At 44.9% G+C, this 19,437-nt stretch overlaps 1 protein-coding gene across 2 annotated transcripts in view; it reads left to right on the forward strand.

The window, feature by feature from the left end:
- The window catches only part of F5 (coagulation factor V), a 63,138-nt gene extending 50,052 nt beyond the window's left edge, over positions 1 to 13,086 (forward strand). The window contains exons 18-25 of one of the 2 annotated variants that reach the window (XR_014793324.1): positions 1,190 to 1,332; positions 2,339 to 2,410; positions 3,344 to 3,444; positions 4,080 to 4,235; positions 6,396 to 6,540; positions 7,875 to 8,026; positions 10,686 to 10,868; positions 12,589 to 13,086. Coding sequence is in view for 1 of the 2 variants with exons in the window: in XM_084865724.1 (XP_084721850.1) it covers positions 1,190 to 1,306; positions 2,339 to 2,410; positions 3,344 to 3,444; positions 4,080 to 4,235; positions 6,396 to 6,540; positions 7,875 to 8,026; positions 10,686 to 10,868; positions 12,589 to 12,735 (1,073 nt within the window). In the remaining variant the exon portion in view is untranslated. The remainder of the gene's footprint in view (positions 1 to 1,189; positions 1,333 to 2,338; positions 2,411 to 3,343; positions 3,445 to 4,079; positions 4,236 to 6,395; positions 6,541 to 7,874; positions 8,027 to 10,685; positions 10,869 to 12,588) is intronic. The other variant, XM_084865724.1, reaches the window with a different exon arrangement.
- The last annotated feature ends 6,351 nt before the right edge of the window (positions 13,087 to 19,437 follow it).

Consider the following 19,437-nt stretch of genomic DNA (forward strand, 5'->3'; position numbering starts at 1 on the left):
TATAGGTGTGTATGTGTATAGGTATGTGTGTGTAGGTATATGTGTAGGTGTGTGTAGGGGTGTGTGTGTGTGTGTGTGTGTGTGTGTATGTGTGTGTGTGAGAGAGAGAGAGAGAGAGAGAGAGAGAGAGAGAGAGAGAGAGAGAGAAAGGGCTGGTGCCACTGGTTCTCAGCTGTGGTGGGCACAGGGAACCCAGGAAGCCGGCTCAGGGCCGGGGTGAAAGAGATGTCTGCACGCTGCTGGGGAGCTCGGGGTGTGTCCGGGCAGGACTCTGGGGGAGCTGCCCTGTGAGTCAGCCTCCGGGAAGCACAGACGTCCCCATGGGCCTGTTTGGCTGCGGGTCTGGAAGGGAGAGTTCTTGTTGGCTTTCTATGTGCCCGTGACTCACTAATGAGGCCCATTCCATCGAGAGCAGGGCCAGCGGGGCTGAGCCACTCTCCTCACTGAGATCAGGAGACCAGGCCGCCGGCCGCCCAGGAGGAGCCCTGAGAAGCTGGGCCGGGCTGGCCGTCTGCATCTCAAGCCTCAGTGTCTCGTCCCAGAGGGGAAGGCGGGACATCTTTTCAGGATTTGATGGGGGTGACCATCAGCTTTTCATTTTCACTCACCGGCTGGGAAATGCTCACAGCGGCAGCTGGCAGGACTGAAGCACTAACTGGCAGTAGGTAATAGCCACTGCGAGCGTGGATAAGCAGAGGTTTCAGAAACTCATCCTTCCCGTGGTGTTCTGAAGCAGGTTATGCATGCTCCACCCACGTGTGTAAACTTTATCGAACATCTGAAATGTGGAGATGTTTTATTTTAATTTTTTCATATGAAAAAAGAGGAAATGGAAAGATGGGCCCGTGTTCAGGGCCCAGTGATGGGTCACTCAAGGTCGTTCTGGTCCTTAGGACCGTGAAGCTGTGTGTGTGCGGGTTAACTCAGAACATTCTGTTCAGGTAAATGGAAGCTTCTTTCTAGTAAGGGATGATGGAGATTTTTTAAGTTCTGGATGATTTATTTGTGTGTGTGTGTTGTTTTGACCTGTTTGTTACACCTCTAGTCCTGCTTAGAAATGAATGGACAACTCTTAAGTTCTATCCTAAAGCTCCCTTGGATGCAGATATATTAGAATCCTTTGACCGCTGCCTAATAGTAAGCTGTCAATCTTTGAGTATGTAATGCTGTTCTTCACTCTCTGTTTTAGGTTCATTTAAAACTCTTGAAATGAAGGCATCCAAACCTGGCTGGTGGCTCCTAGACACGGAGGTCGGAGAGAACCAGAGAGCAGGGATGCAAACGCCATTTCTCATCGTAGACAGAGGTATCCGCCAAGAGCCGCAGGACCCTGTAAGCAGGAGAGTGCTGTTGCTAGAACATTGCTGACGTTCAGACAGGAAATATTCGACTTGGAGCTCTGATAAGACAAAGGCAGGATCTATCTGTGGCACCAGTGCTTTCGCTCTGGCCACGGTCTGATCATACTGCACACATCAGTCATCCAGGAAACTTAACCCAAACATATGGGAGCCAACATACAGCATCCTCCTTCATGGTGTGTGACCCCTGGCAAGTGCATGTAAGAAATCCCCCGGGCTCCTCGCCCCGAGGAGGAAAAGATACGGGGAGCTCAACAGTCCCCAAGGGAGTCCCTGGACTTGGCATCCCAGGACTCGGGACAAGTTTTCATCTGTCTGTCTGGCCAGCCAGCCAGCATGGATCAAGCACCCGCTGAGTACCAAGCATGAGGGCAACATCCAGATAGCTCAGTGGTTGGCGTTCCCCTTGGTCAGTGGTCGGCAAACTCATTCGTCCACAGAGTCAAATATCAACAGCACAACGATTGAGATTTCTTTGGAGAGACAAATTTTTTTAACTTAAACTTCTTCTAACTCCACTTCTTCAAAATCGACTCGCCCAGGCCGTGGTGTTTTGTGGAAGAGCCACACTCAAGGGGCCAAAGAGCCGCATGTGGCTTGCGAGCCACGGTTTGCCGACCACGGCCTCAGATGGTATTCCTTCCCAGGAACGCAATCAGGATCTAAATAACCCTGTGGGGTTAGGACTTAGTGTTATAAAGTGGTTTATTTTAAGATATATGCAGATGAAAATTGGTTTAAAAACAAGTTGCATTTCAGGATTTCAGTTATTTTCGGATAGGGGGTCACTGTTTCTATTAAAGTACCAGACTTGTTAGAGCACTTACCATTGTAGGATCAGGTGCATCTCAGTCAGTGCTGTGCATGGTTGGTAACGGTATCTAATTACTGACCCACCACAGGTATAATCTCTAGCTGTATACGTTGTTAAATGTACCTTCTCAGCAAACGTTATTCATTGTCCTGGTTTTTTGTAGAATGTAAGATGCCACTGGGCCTAAGCACAGGCATGATAGCTGATACGCAGATCAAGGCGTCCGAGTTTCTGGGTAAGCAGCACAGCGTGGCCTGTGAGAGGCACCCCCCCCCCCCCCGGTTGTGCAGGATGCAGACTGCACAGCCACGCAGGCCAGCCGGGCCTGGAGCATCGGGGCATTGCTCCTCTCCGGGCTTTCCTCTACCCCAGCACAGCACAGCAGCTCCCTTTGGGGTGCTTCTCGGTAAAGGAAGGAGCACCGTGGCAGGAGCTAAAGCCTGTTGGCACTCCCTTATCGCCGCCACCCCCTCTGGTGTACGATGTTCCCAAAGAGTCTCTCCCAGGAAATACCACAGGCAGTCTGATCTCTCAGCAGACCGGGCAAGAGGGCACAGCTTGCTCGTATGACCATGTGCCCTTTTCTAAGACTCTTGTCTATTCATTCCCATTCTGGCTTGGATCACACATGCTATTCCAGCCAGGCTCACCGGGCCTCTTCGGGCACATGTTAGAGTCCCCATGAATAGGGCCCCTTGCTGTGCCCACCACTCATCGATTCAAGAAACTTTGTTGATCCCCCACTGTGTGTCAGGAACACCTCCTAGCTGTCCTCACTGCTCAGAGCCCTTCCCAAGATCAAGGGGTCAATTGCAAGGGTTCATGAGGCTCCCATAAATCCCTCCCACATCTTCCTGGTAAGCAGGCACACTCAGCAGCGGCCACAGTAATTTACATAACTGAGAGGAGAGACACATGACCTGTATCCAGGAAAGGGGGTGGATGGTAGGTGACAGCTGACCGAGCTCAGACCTGAAGCCAAGCTATTGTCTTCCTGAGCTAAGTCAGGAATTGAGCCTGTGCCACCTGCCTGGTCTTCTAACTGCCCAAGAAGGTCCTTCAGGATCTGATTTTCCACTGGGACTGAACTCACTTGAGAAATTTCTAAGTGTGTATGTGTGTGTGTTTTTTTAATTCAGAATACATTTTTTTCTTCCTTTGGCTTTAGGTTATTGGGAGCCCAAATTAGCAAGATTAAACAATGGTGGATCATATAATGCATGGATGACAGAAAAAAGTTCAGAACTTGACTCTAAACCTTGGATCCAGGTATGACATTTATCTGATAATATTTACTGTTATCTATATATCTAAAAGCCTAGCATGCAAATTGTCCCCTCGGGAATTCAACTGGGAGACCAAGAGTTCCATAGCTTGCTATAATGTGCACTGACCACCAGAGGGCAGCGCGGAATGAAGGAAGGCCCTTATTGGTCCTGATCATTGGCCAGGTCTAGGGACCCGATCTGCGCACAAATTTTGTGCACTGGGCCTCTGGTTGTAATAATAAAAGTGACACTGACTTAATAACTTTTTGTTGTTCCTTTGCAATGTTGTTAGGGGAAATAGCAATGACTAGGTGCCAGGTAATATTCTAAATAGATAACATCCTTAAAATGAACCCTATGAGGTTGGTTCTAGCACCATCCCATTTTACAGATGAAAAAACGGAGACACAGAGGGGTTAACTAACTTCCCCTTGTTGTGCACAGCTTCTTAGTGGTTGAGCAGGGATTTAGGTCCTCTGAGCTCAAATACAGACTGCATTTGATTAGTTTGCTAAGTAAAACCCGGGGTGTTGGCTCTTTGGTTCTGAAGAAAGCTGGCTGGCTGCTCAGTGAATTGAGGTGGCGTGTGACTCGTGGACAAGGACAGTTCTGCTCAGCGGCTTTGCTCCGTTGCAGGTGGACATGCAAAGGGAAGTCCTGTTCACAGGCATCCAGTCCCAAGGCGCCAAGCACTACCTGAAGTCCTACTACACCACTGAGTTCAGCGTGGCCTACAGCTCCGACCAGGCCAACTGGCAGGTCTTCAAGGGGAACAGCACCAGGAACCTGATGGTCTGTGTGCACGTCTCCTTCAGAGTCTTCCCACTCACCCCATGGTCGCTGTGACTGGGACCATGACTCTTCGCTTTTGTAAAAGTACTTTTCTCGGCATTGAAACACGAAGGGCTTTCTTAGGGCCTAATGAAGGAAAGTGGGGAAATGATGGGTCTGTATATTACAAATTAAAGGGATAAGCCTGACTTCTGAAACTTCAAAACTCCATAGGACTTTTTAAAAATCACTTATCATCAAAGGAAATACTAGACTTTTCAGATTGGCAGATGGTGTACGGCAGCATAGAGGATTTATCTGATCTGGTGCCTTAAGGGGATCACACTAAAAATATGCCATCAGGTTCTGATGTTACTAATGTTCTGATGTTACTAATTTTTTCTAGTTTTCTATATTCTCTATAACTAGCTTTCTATTTTATCGCTTAGCTATTTCTTGGATAGATAAGAAAAATCCTAAATGATGGTTCTTACTAATCAGTATCAAGAAGAGAACATGGATTTCAGTGAGAGTCTCTGCCAATCTGAAAAGTCTAGTATTTCCTTTAAAGCATTTTACATCTAGATTCATGAGGAATATTGGTATGTAGTAGTTTTTTTTAATATATTTTATTGATTTTTTACAGAGAGAATGGAGAGGGATAGAGAGTTAGAAACATTGATGAGAGTGAATCATCGATCAGCTGCCTCTTGCACACCCCATACTGGGGATATGCCCGCAACCAAGGTACATGCCCTTGACCGGAATCGAACCTGGGATCTTTCAGTTCGCAGGCCAACACTCTATCCACTGAGCCAAACCTGTTTCAGCTAGTTTTATTTTTTTGAACTGTCTTTTCTGGTTTTGGTATCAGAGTAATACTAGTTTCACACGCTAAATTGGGAAGTGTGCTCTTCTTTCCTCTTTTGTGGAAAAGATTGTCTAGAATTGGTGTTAGTTCCTTAAGCATTTGGCAGAATTCACCAGTGAAACCATGTGGGCCTGGAGATTTCTCTTCCAGAAGTTTTAAGATTACAAATTAAATTTCTTCAGCAGTTACGGGCTTTTCAAATTATCTCTCTTATATTGGGTGCGTTAGAGTAGTGCTTTTTCAATGCGTGGCTCCATCTCCTCTAAGTTGCTAGATTCATGTCTGGAGTTGTGTTTACGTCCCTTATCACCCTCCTGACGTCTGCGAGGTCAGTGGTGAGACTGCCCGCTCACATCTGGTGCTGGTCATTCATCTCTTCTCCTTCCGCTTTGTTAGTCTTGTTAGAGATTTGCCTTTTTTTTTTTTTTTTTAACATCTTTTCAAAGAACTGGCTCTTTGCTTCATTACCCATACCTACCGTATTTCTGTTTTCTGGCTTGCTTACTTAGTTGCTTGGTCTGCCCCTATCTCTGTTTCGGCTGCATATCTCTGAAGCCGCGCTGGCAGGGGAAGCGCATGGGGCACAACCTTGGACTGCCAGGGGCTCCAGCCCAGGCTGCCCACCTGACAGGGACTCCTCCTCTTTGCTGCTGGTGGAATGAGATGCTCTCCATGGACACTGCAGCCGTGGGCGCCCTGGGAGGAGCTGGGCCCCAACATGGCTTCCGACACACCCCAGTGAGGGTGCGAGGTGCCTCATCATAGCTCACGCCCGTGGAGGTCAAGGCTCTGCCCTTGGCCTCGCTGCTGTTGGATGAGGAGAGGCCATAGTTGTATCTGAGCTGGCCGGAGGGCAGTGATTGTCCAAAAGAGCTTTGCCTGCTGGGCTGCCCTCTCTTGGCGCTGAGGCTGGAGAAAGCAGGGCTGTGCTGGGGCTGTTCGTGTCTGTGCTCCGTGGTGTTTCCTGGTTGCTGGCTCCTTCTCTTCCAAGTCTGGGGGCTGTGGGGCAAAAGGAAACCCAGGGAGCCCATGGCCATGCTGTTCCTAGGGTCCGAGAATCCTAGCCAGTCTGCCCTCTCTCCCTCTTCCAGAGCATTCTTGTTTCTAGTTGTACTTAACAGGAGGAATGGGGAAAGGTACACCTATCCATATTCCTAAAGTGGAAGTATCCTTAAATATTTTAAAGGCCATATTGATTTAGGTCTGGCCACATGAAAACAATGTCACAATATTAACTTACACCAAAATTTTACTATAAAATCACTTTACAGAGAATGTTTGCATAACTAAGCTTGTCTCTTTTCCTCTAGTATTTTGATGGCAACTCAGATACCTCTTCAGTCAAAGAAAATCGGTTTGATCCACCGATTGTGGCAAGATACCTCAGGGTCTATCCAACCAGATTCTACCACAGGCCTGCCCTGCGCCTGGAGCTGCAAGGCTGCGAGGTTAACGGTGAGGAGCCGCGATGCCTGACTGTCTCCCCGCCGCCCAGAGTCCAGGTGGGAGGGGCGGGAGAAGGGGAGAACTTTCAGTTCTCTTCATCATGTAGGCTTCTGAAACAATGTTTGGGAAGCAGAGGTTCCACTCAGGTAAAGCTCACGGTCACTCAGAGGGACACAGGTTCTCCAGCCAGGGGGCGGGGCCATCTCAGTGAGCAGCTCCTGGGTGACATGCTCTCCGCCCTGACCTCGAGGGAGGGTCCCAGGTGAGGATGACCTCCGCAGCCCATTTCCCATAGAACTGAGATTCAAACGAGGCCTGGCTCTTCCGAAGTCCTCGAGGACACTCTTGTGGTAACGGTATCTAGCCATGTTCCCGGCATGCATCAGAGTCCAATGAGTGGTTTTGCGATCTAAGTCTGCTTCCCCATTTCCTGAAACCTTGACCAGGCTCTGCGTCATTTCACATCCCATGTAGATACCCTCGCCTTTTCTATGTTAAGCTGCTGTTTTTTGGGGGATGTAACATGACCTGTGGTACAGTGAGATGTAGGGAACCACCTGTGGCCATAATAAAATTCTACCATGTGGATTCTACATTGTAGAACAATGATGTTTGAGAGTCATAGTAATTATTCTCCTTCTCTGATTCTTCAAGCGGTGCTTTCCAAAACTGTTCACTGCAAAACACATACAGACAGCAATACCTGACTTGGCCTGGGGTAACAGAATAAAGTAGCTGACCCAGGACTTGGCTGACCCAGACCCCACCTGGCTGCTCACAACTAAGGGGCGGGAGAGCCCAGTATATGGGCACCCCGGAAACGCGCTGTGGCACGCCTGTGGGGAAGCTGCAGTTCCTTCTCTTGGGGTGGAGGGAAGAGCTACCCTCGTGGTGGCGAATGTAGCCGAACCTTGGAATCAGCTTCTTATCCAACTAGGCAATGTTACCTCTACTCTTGATATTCATGAGGGATGCGGATATGGGCGTTGTGCCAGCGCCCAGATAGCGGGGCCTGTACCCTCTCCCATGAACTACAGCTTTCATACAGGCAGTGACACTCCTCAGAACAGCTCCATAAACCATGTTTTCCTCCCAGAGGGTGTCTGATGGAAGCGGTAGTTTGATCAGCTCCTAGAGTCAAGCTGACCCCCTAAAATGGGACAGTGAACCTGTTCATCCATAAGGCTGATCCATCACAACAATCAACCGTATGGATGAACAGAGCTGACTGTTGTGATGGCTGCTTTTGCTGGTGCTCTGAGTTCCTTCTCTCCTCTGCACACAAAATGGGGCACAGAGAGTCCTGGTGGTGCGGACTAATCCCATTACTTTTCTCTCAACAGGATGCTCCACCCCACTGGGCATGGAAAGTGGGAAGATAGAAAACACGCAAATCACAGCCTCCTCCTTTAAAAAGTCCTGGTGGGGAGATTACTGGGAACCCTTCCGTGCCCGCCTGAATGCCCAGGGCCGTGTGAATGCCTGGCAAGCCAAGGTGAATATCCCTGTTAACACAGATCTCTCAGCTTCCAGACGAAATCAAAAGAACATGGGGGGGCTGGAAAGCCAGACAGCACCCCTTGTTTCTGCAGGTCATGATCCTGGGCCTGAGGACTAGAGTGCCTGTTGACTCAATAGCTTTCCTTTAACGCTGACTCACAGGGAAGTTATTCATCAGCTTTGCAGTTTGTCTAATCTTAATTTAGACCAGTGGTGGGCAAAGGCCAGGTAATACATATTTTGGGCTTTGTGAGCCATACATTTCCTGTCAAAACTATTCATCTCTCATCGTAGCAGGAAAGCAAACCATAAACATTATCATGGCTGTGTTCCAATAAAACTTTATTTACAAAATCAGGGGTGGGTCAGATTTGTCCTTGGGCTGTAATTTGCAAGTCCTCTTTGAGACAACTTACATTAGCAGTAAGTGATTTAGATTTCCAACATCTCTTCCTTTCTCCCACCATGCCCCAAATTAGCAATATTTTTCATTTTTCTTAGGAGTGCCATTAAAATTTTTTTGTTCCAATTTTTCTGAGAACTTTGTAATGTTCCTTTAGACCAAGCATGTCAAACTCGCAGCCACATGCCTTGAGGCATGCTGCCCACCGGCTGCAATTTGAAATGCTTGCTTTAGACAATTGGCCACATAGTAAAATTCTGCAAGACCAGGGATGTAAAACATTGATCTGAGTTGGAGAAACAGCTTTTATATTGCCCCTGATATTACCCACACAGTAAGTCAGGTGACAGTTTTAGGGTAACTTAATAAACTGACTCACTTTTATTGCACTCTTCAACTGACGTGATACATCAGAATGACATCAGAAATTAGAACAATCCCGTCAACCAATTTAATCCAAGTTCCCTATTTCCTCTCTTCCTAATTCCCTCCCTAAAGGTACCCACACTGCAATTCCCTGGACAGGCAAGCCTCAGATGGCAGCTGCCCAGCTGCCCAGGGCTGGCATGAGGCTCAGGGGAGCCTCAGATGATGACTGCCCAGTCGCCCAGGGCCAGCCCGAGGCACAGGCAAGTCTCAGATGGCAGCTGCCCAGCCACCCAGGGCTGTTTGAGGCTCAGGTAACCAGGGCTGCCCGAGGCTTGCACTGTCAGCAATGGCGGCAGCAGAGGTGTGATGGGGCGTTGCCTTGCCCTGATCTCCATGTACGGCCTCTAGTAAAATAATAAAGTTAATAATGTCACATTACATTTTATTTATATAATTTTTAAAAATCAGAAAAGTAAGAGTAAAAGGTTAAGGAGAGAGGAAGAAAGGTGTTTCCCAGATGACCCTTTAGATCTGTTTATGGCACAACCTTATCTCCCCCCCCCCCCCCCCCATCCATGGTACAGACTTTTAAAAAAAAAACTTCCTCCAAATACAATTTGCTCTTAGTCTTTGTGAAATAATAAATGTTCCAAAGAGGAAATGCTAATTTTAATTTTTAATGCTGTCATTTTAAATTTGGAATTCTGGGTCACAATTATTTGTTTCACTTGACTTATTAGCATGAAATGTGTTTATAGGCCCTCTTTAGAGAGGATGAAAATCTAAGCTAGACATATGTAGGCACGCTCGCAGCTGAAAGGGTCTCTACCTATTCTATACCTAGAAAACCCTTCTAGCTACCTATATTCTGCATCACAAGTACCACCTTGGTTTGAAGACACACTATGATATCACCAAATGCCACTAAAGGGTATAATAAAATTAATAAAAATTATCCAATACAATACTTATAATCCAATTAATTTTCTCTAAAGATACATAAAGTATATGGCTATATACATATGCATGTGTATACATATGTGCATGCAATCATGCACATATGAGTGATATTGAGACAAATAGATCAATATTCATGATTTCATTATTTCATATAGAACCGAATGAGACTATGGGGCTTGATAAATCTCCCAGAATTGAAAATTCATCTCAGATTACTCTAAAACTCTATCTGTCCTCTGGTCCTCCTCCTCCATATGCATAACCCCTGTAACCAGGCATGTCATTTGGCCAGAGGCAGGACAGTTACTGTGCACACCAAGCCCTGTGTGTAGCTTTATCAAGTCTCTCAAATACTTTATGTATCTGAAGTATCTGAGAAGAAGAAATTGCACTATGCCTCCTATTGGCCGTTAGCAAGGAAAGGAAAGTGGGCTTTTCTAAAATAAATACAGGATGCTATTCCGTTCTTTCCCAGGTGGCCCTTCAGTATTCAGTAACATCATCATAGCATTTAAACCAACTTGCTTACCAGAATAACACTTAAAGATGATTTATCGGTTTAATATTTTTCCCAAGTCAATTTCATTTACTTGTTTATTTAACAAATATTCGATGAACACCAACTGAGTGCCCTGCTCTGTGGTAAGTGCATAGAAACAAAACTCATCAGTCCCTGTCCTCAAAGACGAAGGGATACAAAGATGAACCCAGATCATGACTGCATCTGTGTGAACAGCTCCGGAAGAAGTTAGCACACATGCTGTAGCCACAAACAAAGGAACAGGGAAGGCAAGGAGACAGGGCGTTGTAAGGGATGAGACAGAAAAGAAACACGTGGAGCTCTGGCATTTCTGAGTAACTTGGTCTAAAAAGACAAAGGTCTGGCATCTCTCTTACCCATGTGTTCTCCTCCTGTTCACAGGCAAACAACAACAAACAGTGGTTACAAATCGATCTGCTCAAAACGAAGAAGATCACTGCGATCGTTACCCAGGGCTGCAAGTCCCTGTCCTCTGAGATGTACGTGAAGAGCTACACCATCCACTACAGTGACCAGGGAGTGGACTGGAAACCTTACAGGCAGAAATCCTCCATGGTGGACAAGGTACAGGGCGTGTCCCGGCAGAAAGGGAGCCGTTAGAAAACTGTGATGAGAATGAGCATTTGCAAATAGCTCTTTGCATTGGACAAACATGAGCTGGCATGGCCCGCTCTAAACCCTGGCTCTGCCTGGAGCCATGCACATTGCCTCTCTGTGTTGACTGAGCCACCTGTGGAGCAGTGAGAACAAAGCTCCAGGGTCTGGGGTGAAACATCCTTACCTCTGATGGAGAGAGATGGAGCATGGGCTGCTGTTGATTTAAACACTTATTTCCCACACTCCTGGAGGCAGGGTCCCAGTCAGGGTTTAGGCCCTGTCGGGTTCTGGTAAGACCCTCTTTTTGTTATGTCCTCACGTGGCCTTCCTTGTTGAGTCCATGCAGAGAGAGCTCCCAGGCCTCCTCCCCGCTTCATTGTGTGTATTAATTCCATTTAATTTAATCCTAGTGACCTCCCAAAGGCCCCACCTCCCACTTACCCTATATTGATATAATAAAAGGATAATATGCAAATCGACCAAAAGGCAGAATCACCAGTCACTATGACACACACTGACCACCAGGGGGCAGATGCTCAATACAGAAGCTGCCCCCTGGTGGTCAGTGCACTCCTACAGGGGGAGTGCCACTCAGCCAGCAGCCCTGAGCCAGGCTCATGACTGGTGAGCGCAGTGGTGTTGGCGGGAGCCTCTCCCTCCTCCGCGGCAGTGCCAAAGATGTCCGACTGCCAGCTTACTCTCCACAGCGAGCAGGCCTAAGCTGTCAGTCAGACATCCCCTGAGGGATCCTGGACTGCAAAAGGGTGCAGGCTGGACTGAGGGACACTGCCCACCTTGAGTGCACGATTTTGTGCACTGGGCCTCTAGTTTGATATAAAGTATCAAAGTTTATATGTGAATTTTGGGAGGACACAAACATTCAGTCCATAGAGGGGTCCAGAAAACCTACCACTACATTAGCATTTCCTTGGAGATGCTTGTTATTCGTGTTGATCACACACCCGTGGCCATAAGATAACCAGCCCCAGGGCTGGTTGTTTCTTTGGTTTGGTTTGGTTTATTTCTCACTGTCCTCCTAGCAGGATAAGCATCATTGTCAGAAACAAACCGTGGTTCAGCTTCTGCTGTGTGTGAATCACAGGGAACTTGCTGGGGATGCAAAAAACAAGCAAAATAACAAAAAAACAACAACAACAACAACAACAACAAAAAAAAACAGAGCAAGGACACAGTTTAGCAGAAACTATAGGATATATCCAATAAGGAGGACTATAGTCGCATGGCTGCATTTTATTTTAAATATTAAATATTAATAAGAGCCACTATCTGTCCCTTACTAGGCACTTATTGTATGTTTATAGACTTTTGTTAATTCTAACAACTTCTATAAGGTAAAATTTTATTCTCCCCATTTTGCCAATGAGGAATCGAGAATCAGAAAACTTAATTGGCTCTGAGTCACTCAGCGGGAAAGGGCCTGAAAGCAGAGCTGGGCTTAATAGCTGCCCCATACACCCATCAAATGTTTTATCTTCCCCACGTCAGCTCAGATCCCTGGCCTAACGAGGCCTGTCTGGAGTGGGATTTCATTGAGGGTCATCTCCGTGTTAATGTTGTCTGTGTTCTTGGATGCCTTTGGTTTGAACAAAAATAATTTTAAAATGAACTGTAAGATATGTATACTCATTATACTAGCATTAAGGATTTTCTCATCTTTTGCTTTCAGGTTTTTGAAGGAAATAGTAATTTCAATGGGCATGTGAAGAACTTTTTCAACCCTCCAATCATCTCCAGGTTTATCCGTATCATCCCAAAAATGTGGAATCAAAGTATTGCCCTTCGCCTGGAGCTCTTCGGCTGTGATGTTTACTAGAATTGAATATTCAGAGAGACAGGAAGGACTCTTAAACATGCCAAGCCACTTAGAGTGGGCCATGTATTTTATAGCTATGTTAAATTCTCTATTAGAGAATAAAATTTTGTATGTGAAATTTTTATAATGTAACTCCTGGCTACCATTAATTGAGATGATAGCTGTTATTTTTGCATTAATTGGAATGTAAATGGGAAAATATCAAGAACCAACAAGAAAATGGCTTATCTTTCACAATGATTAAATATGCTCTGTAAAGTAATATTCTATTCAAGTAGTTAACATGCTTCACCATAGTTCTTTTAAACCCTGAACATATTAATAAAAGAGATATTAATTTTTAAAACCATACCTGGGTAGCTGTCACTTCTACATTTTTCTTTAAAAAAAACACACACACAACGGCCGAAACCGGTTTGGCTCAGTGGATAGAGCTTTGGCCTGTGGACTGAAAGGTCCCTGGTTCGATTCCGGTCAAGGGCATGTACTTTGGTTGCGGGCACATCCCCAGGAGGGGGTGTGCAAGAGGCAGCTGATCGATGTTTCTCTCTCATCAATGTTTCTAACTCTCTCTTCCTCTCTGTAAAAACTCAATAAAAATATATTTTAAACACACACACACACACACACACACACACACACACACAATGGCCCAGACAGCATGGCTCAGTTGTTGAACATTGACCTATGAACCAGGAGGTCATGGCTAGATTCCCCATCAAGGGCACATGCTTGGGTTTTGAGCTAGATCCCCAGTGTGGGGCATACAGGAGGCAGCCAATCAATGATTCTTTCTCATCATTGATGTTTCTCTCTCTCTCTTCCTCTCCATTCTTCTCTGATATCAATAAGAAATATATTTTAAAACACACACACTATGATTTAAGAATAAAGGAAACAAATGAGATTTTTTAATGTTGACTTTCTTGACAGTGGAGAGGAAAGCAATCTTATCATGTGAACGAAGAATGCTTTAAATGCCCCGTCATACCCACATGACAGTGGTTTTTCTGACTCTCCCCCTCCCCCGCCACTAGGAAAACTCAAGCATATTTTCAGCAGTCCCGTTGGCCTTGTGAATCTGACCTACTTTCCCTTGAGCTAATGGAACAATACGGATGTTCAGCATCCGGGGTCACTAGACACAGAACTTGGGGCTTTGGCTTCATTTCAGCTGATGTTTACATGGCACTGTTTCATACAAAGGCTCATGTAAGGGACAGCTGGTACCCACTGGCCCAATGCAGCTATTCCTGTCAGTCCTGGCCTCTGGCCAATGTAATGCTCTGTGGTCACTCTGTTGAAGTTCTTAATAATGTTTTAATAATGAGTCTGACATTTGCACTTTGCAATAGGCCCTTCTTCTGTAGAAAGGGGTGGGATCTCTTCTTATCTACAGAGGTATAATACATAGAAGAAGGAAATCATGCGGAGCAGCAGGGGAGGGAGAGATGAGAATGGAGCAGGGATCCAGCTTCATTACCCACCGCATTAAAAGAAAGGGCCGTGATGCTTCCACCCCCTGCCTGAGGCCATTGCTAGTCCGAGTCAGAGGTGAAACTGGAAACCAGATGCTCAGACTCCCAGACTCTCCTTCAGTCTGGTTTCTGTTCCATAAAATGGAAATGATAGTCATAACAATTATGATTCATTCTCCCCAGGCAGGTGGACATGAATATTAATAGGAACTATTCATTGATATGAAAATTACTTTGGAGATCAATAAAATGTTTGGATTATACCTGATTTGTGTAGAAATGTTAAAACCGCTTTTATTTTTAAATAAAGCCACGTGTTTTTATTTCTCTCTTTGAAGTCATTTAGATGAAATTACAACCTGGAGCATCTCACTGACATAACCTACTCCACTCTCTGTTATGTAATAACTGGTTGCTATGGGAAAGAAATTGGTGACTCACGGTGGACTCATGACTTGAAAAAAGAAACAAACAGATACAACCTGAGCATTATTACTCACTGGGGATGAGTGGGGAAAGAGAGGCCATGAGTGTATCACAGATACAAAGGGTCAGAGGAAACACGACATCAGTTCTCTGGAATTTTTTTCATGTTGTTAAGAGGAATTACAAACTTTGTGACACTCTTTAGAATAACTGAATAATCACTATCTTTTGAGTTCAGAACCATTTGGGCAAACTCAGCAAAGCACTGTGATGGGCATTGTGGGGGAGAGAATAAAAGAATAAATAAAACACACCACTCTGGCTCTTCAAACACTTGTTGCCTAGTTGGTTGGCTGGAGAATACAGGCTCAGGAAGCGAACACAGGCCGTAGGAAGATTTCTCCCTGAGGAGTCCCTGGTAAAAAGTCAGTCAAAGGAGTAACCCGGGTAGGATGCAGTCAGCCAGTGGAAACTTTTGGAGAAGGTGATTTGACCCTGACCTTGAACACATTGGGCAAATATTAAGGTGATCCTGGCAGAACCCCAAAGAACCGGACTGGGATAAAGGTCAATGAAGACCAGAGAAGTGGAAGAGCTTTTTACTTACATTCAGGTCCCTGTAAGCTTTTCCTGACATACCCACCCATTCTTTCTACTCCCTGGATACACAATCTGACACTGTGGAGGAGGTACCCAACTATATCTCTCCATCTCTCATCCCCACACCATGCCCGTAAGTCCAGTACATTTGCAAGGTCAAAAGAAATAAAAACAACAGCTACCTGGAAGGACCCGGGGATCTGCCGGTGAGTTAAGAGAAACATACAGATACAAAACGTGTCCCTAATCTGCCAACTGTGAATGATAGTCGGTGGAGACCAGACTGAAAGTGAGCTTTACTGGTAATGTGATGGATGCACACTGGCTTGCTCAGGTTGGCAGGACCGGACATGCTGATCAGAGGGAATGCAGGAGGGAGGAAGTGGGTGAAAGTGTGTCCCATGTGGGACACTGACTAACTGAGATAGGAGGCAGTCACGCAGGTACATCTGGATAATGACAAGATGTTAGAGAGCTGATGTGATTGCTCTGTGTTGTTGTGTTTTCCCACTAGCCCACATCTGAGCCTCTCAAATTCATCTGCACCTTCATATTTTACATTTAGGGCAGCTTCTCAGTGTCTCAGGAATGATGTACAGATGCTTTCATACATTCCCCTGCTTTTTTTGGCAAGAAATTTGGTAATGGCTTTACCCGTCCTATTGATCTCACCTGTTCCTCCTTGTTGACTGAGAGAGGCTTTTGGGAAGTCTGGAATCTGTGATTCCACAGATGTGACAGATGGCATAAAGCTTTCATTTTCTGAGGAGACAGTGACAAAAGCTACATTTCTATGTAGTGCTTAGAATAGTCCTTGGCAGAGAGCAAGTGCTATATAGGTATTAATTATTACTAATGCTAACATGATTAATAACAATAATAGTATAAATAGGCATACTATAAAATCAATATAATGGCATTCATTATTATGAACAATTGTTATTCATTTCTGCTATATTCAACACCTTGTGGTAAGGTATTGAATACTACTCATTACTTTTTTAAATTGTGGTAAAATATACATAACAAAAATGGTTGAAATGGCAAGTTTTACAAGTGTACAGCTTGGTGGTGTTAGGCACATTGACACTGCTATGCAATCATCATTAATTTTTTAATATTTTTTATTGATTTCAGAGAGGAAGGGAGAGGGAGAGAGAGAAAGAAACATCAATGATGAGAATCATTGATCAGCTGCCTCCTGCATGGCCCCTACTGGTGATTGAGCCCACAACCCAGGCAGGTGCCCTTGACTGGAATCGAACCCAGGATCCTTCAGTCTGAAGGCCTACGCTCTATCCACTGAGCCAAACCAGGCTGGCTATCATCATGAATTTTTATAGCTGCTCTATTTTCTTCCTGTAACTCCATGTTTTTCCCTCTAGGTAGAGAGTCTGATTCAACTGCACACACAGCCAGAGGTCGGAGACTTTCACACAAAGGCCAGGCTTTAATTATCCAGGCTAAATGGAAAATTGAATGGTTGCATTGACTTTCTTCAGTGGGTTTAACTGACCTATTATGGTTTTCTCTGCAGTGGAGGCTGGAAATTTTTTAACAGTAGATGTAGACATTAACATTACATCCTGAGTCCACAGTCCTAGAATGTGATCCAGAAATTATTGTAAATTATCTAGAGACAAATTGGATAATGTAAAACAGTAGTAAGTAGAAATTTACTCAACGAGAAAATTTGTTTGCCAATTGGTTTAAGGAGGCTTAAAACAGGGAAAAGTAGGCCCAGCCGATATGGCTCAGTGGTTGAGTATTGACCTATGAACCAGGTAGGAGGTCATGGTTCGATTCCTGGTCAGGGCACATTCCCAGATTACAGGTTCAACCCCCGGTGTAGGCCTGTAAGAGGCAGCCGATCAATTATTCTGTCTCATCACTGATGTTTCTATCTCACTCTCCCTCTTCCCTTCCTCTCTGAAATCAATAAAAAACAAACAAACAAAAACAGGGAGAAATAGATAAATTAAATGGGAAAGAATGGTCAGCATGCTAGATTGTAGGACTGTCTAGATTCACACGTAGACTGTGAAGACAGGACTTTACAGCAATGCACCATCTTTAAAAACTGCTAGCTGGTGATAAGAGTGTGGTTTGATAGGTTATTACAAATAATGTTCTCTGCCCTCTTAGCAGCTAATATTCTAAAACAAAGGTTCTCCTACTTCTTCAGGTGGCAAAGTAATTGGAATGCACCATGTTCTTAGCAAAACATTAACACATCACAATTATATATATATATATATATATATATATATATATATAAAAGCCTAAATGACTGAACAACTGACCATTCAACTTGTCGCTATGATGCACACTAACCACCAGGGGGCAGATGCTAAACACAGGAGCTGCCTCCTGGTGGTCACTGTGCTCCCATAATCAACCTCCTGTGGGCCCTCCATCCGGCCAGTTGGCCCCGATTGGCCCCGATTGCTGGCCAGGCCAAGGGACCCTACCTATGCATGAATTCATGCCCAGGGCTTCTAACATTATATATATATATATATATATATATATATATATATATATACACACACACACACACACACACATATATATATATATATATATATATATATATATATATATATATATATATATATATATATATATATATTTGTCTCATTGTATTCCCTCAAAAAATTTAAGGTTGCTTAAAAGAACACATAAATACTACTATATAACATATGTTAGAAGTAGGAGAGAAAGCAGAGATAGAGATAGCAAGAAAGCAAGAAAGAGGATGACACAAGGAAGCAAGAAAGAGGATGACGTGATTGTGCCAGTCACTTTGCTATGGGCTTGGGTTTAGCAGGAAGTGGTGTGTGTGTGTTTTTTTAGTAGCAGATGCAAAAAGAAAAAGCGTATTAGTTATACAATAGCATGTCCCCCCCCAAAAAAAAAAAAAAAAAAGAACATTAAAAAGAGGCACATTTCTTGTCATTGAAATTAAAAATAAATCCCTCCCAAGGGGCCACCATGCAGTGCAGAGCGTCTGAGCAAGAGCAGGTTCAACAATGCTGTTTCTTGTGCATCCTTGGGATTGTCATCTAAGCACAGCCCAATAACAACAAGACCTGAAGGCCAGGCTGTGGTCCAAGTGCATGGCTCTCCGCTGGTCTGGCTCAAGCCAAAGGCAGATTTTATAGTTTCTAAAGGAAAACCATTTTCCTTCAGACAACAGCTCATATCATAACTATTTTCTCTATGTCATACTTTAGATAGCCATTCTGTACCAGTGAGCTCAAGATTGTAAACTTTGCAAAGTATAACAACTGAATTTGTGCAGTGGTGTTATGTACTTACACCAGAGTCCATTAAGAACAATTTGTAGTACAGCCAAATGTTTCAGAACAATTAATGGGAGGGGAAAAAAATTAAATTGAGAAAATCATTTCCATTTACCTAATTTTTGCCTGTAATTAGAGTAAAGCAACATTCTGTTTTGGTAATAGAAGACCATAATCTGGCTCTCAGAAGAATATTCATATGAAACACATCAACATTGTACATACAGACATAATTTGATTCTGATTTATAACTAGTGGCCCAGTACATGGATTCGTGGACATTGAAAGGGAAATACTTGAAAGAAATATTTTCATATTGCTATTTGCCCTTTCTCCCTGAGTGCCTGGGAGCCGGGCAGCAGCTGTCACCGCTGGTCACCATCTGCGGGGTGATTGGTGAGGCAATTGGGCCTGTGCTCACACCTGCCTTGGCCTGGCGACAACCATTCACCCTGTCCACCATCCCACCACGGTCCCCCTCTCATTGGGCCCATCTGGGCCAGCAGTGCCTCCACTGCCGCCTGCTCCTAGTGCTGTATCACCAATGCCGGCCATGTTCTTCCCTGCCCTCTGGTGGTCAGCGCAGTCATAGTGAGCAGTTGAGGTAACAACATGCTTTTATTATACAGGACTAGAGGCCTGGTGCACGAATTCGTGCCCAGGTGGGGTACAGCAGGCCTGCCCCAATCGAGGCTGATTGGGCTGTACTGGTGGAAGGGAGGGGCCTCAGGTGGTTGATCCACTGGCTTCACCCCTGGTCGAACTCCCGATCCAACTCCCAGTCAAGGGGACAATTTGCATATTATCCTTTTATTATGTAGGATTTATTTCATTGTGTAAAGATTAATCATTTCAAATCATCCTCTTTCCTGAAAATGAATATAACATGTCTG

Source organism: Pipistrellus hanaki (genome assembly GCF_964339955.1).
Source record: "Pipistrellus hanaki genome assembly, chromosome: 18".
In the NCBI taxonomy this organism is placed as follows: domain Eukaryota; kingdom Metazoa; phylum Chordata; class Mammalia; order Chiroptera; family Vespertilionidae; genus Pipistrellus; species Pipistrellus hanaki.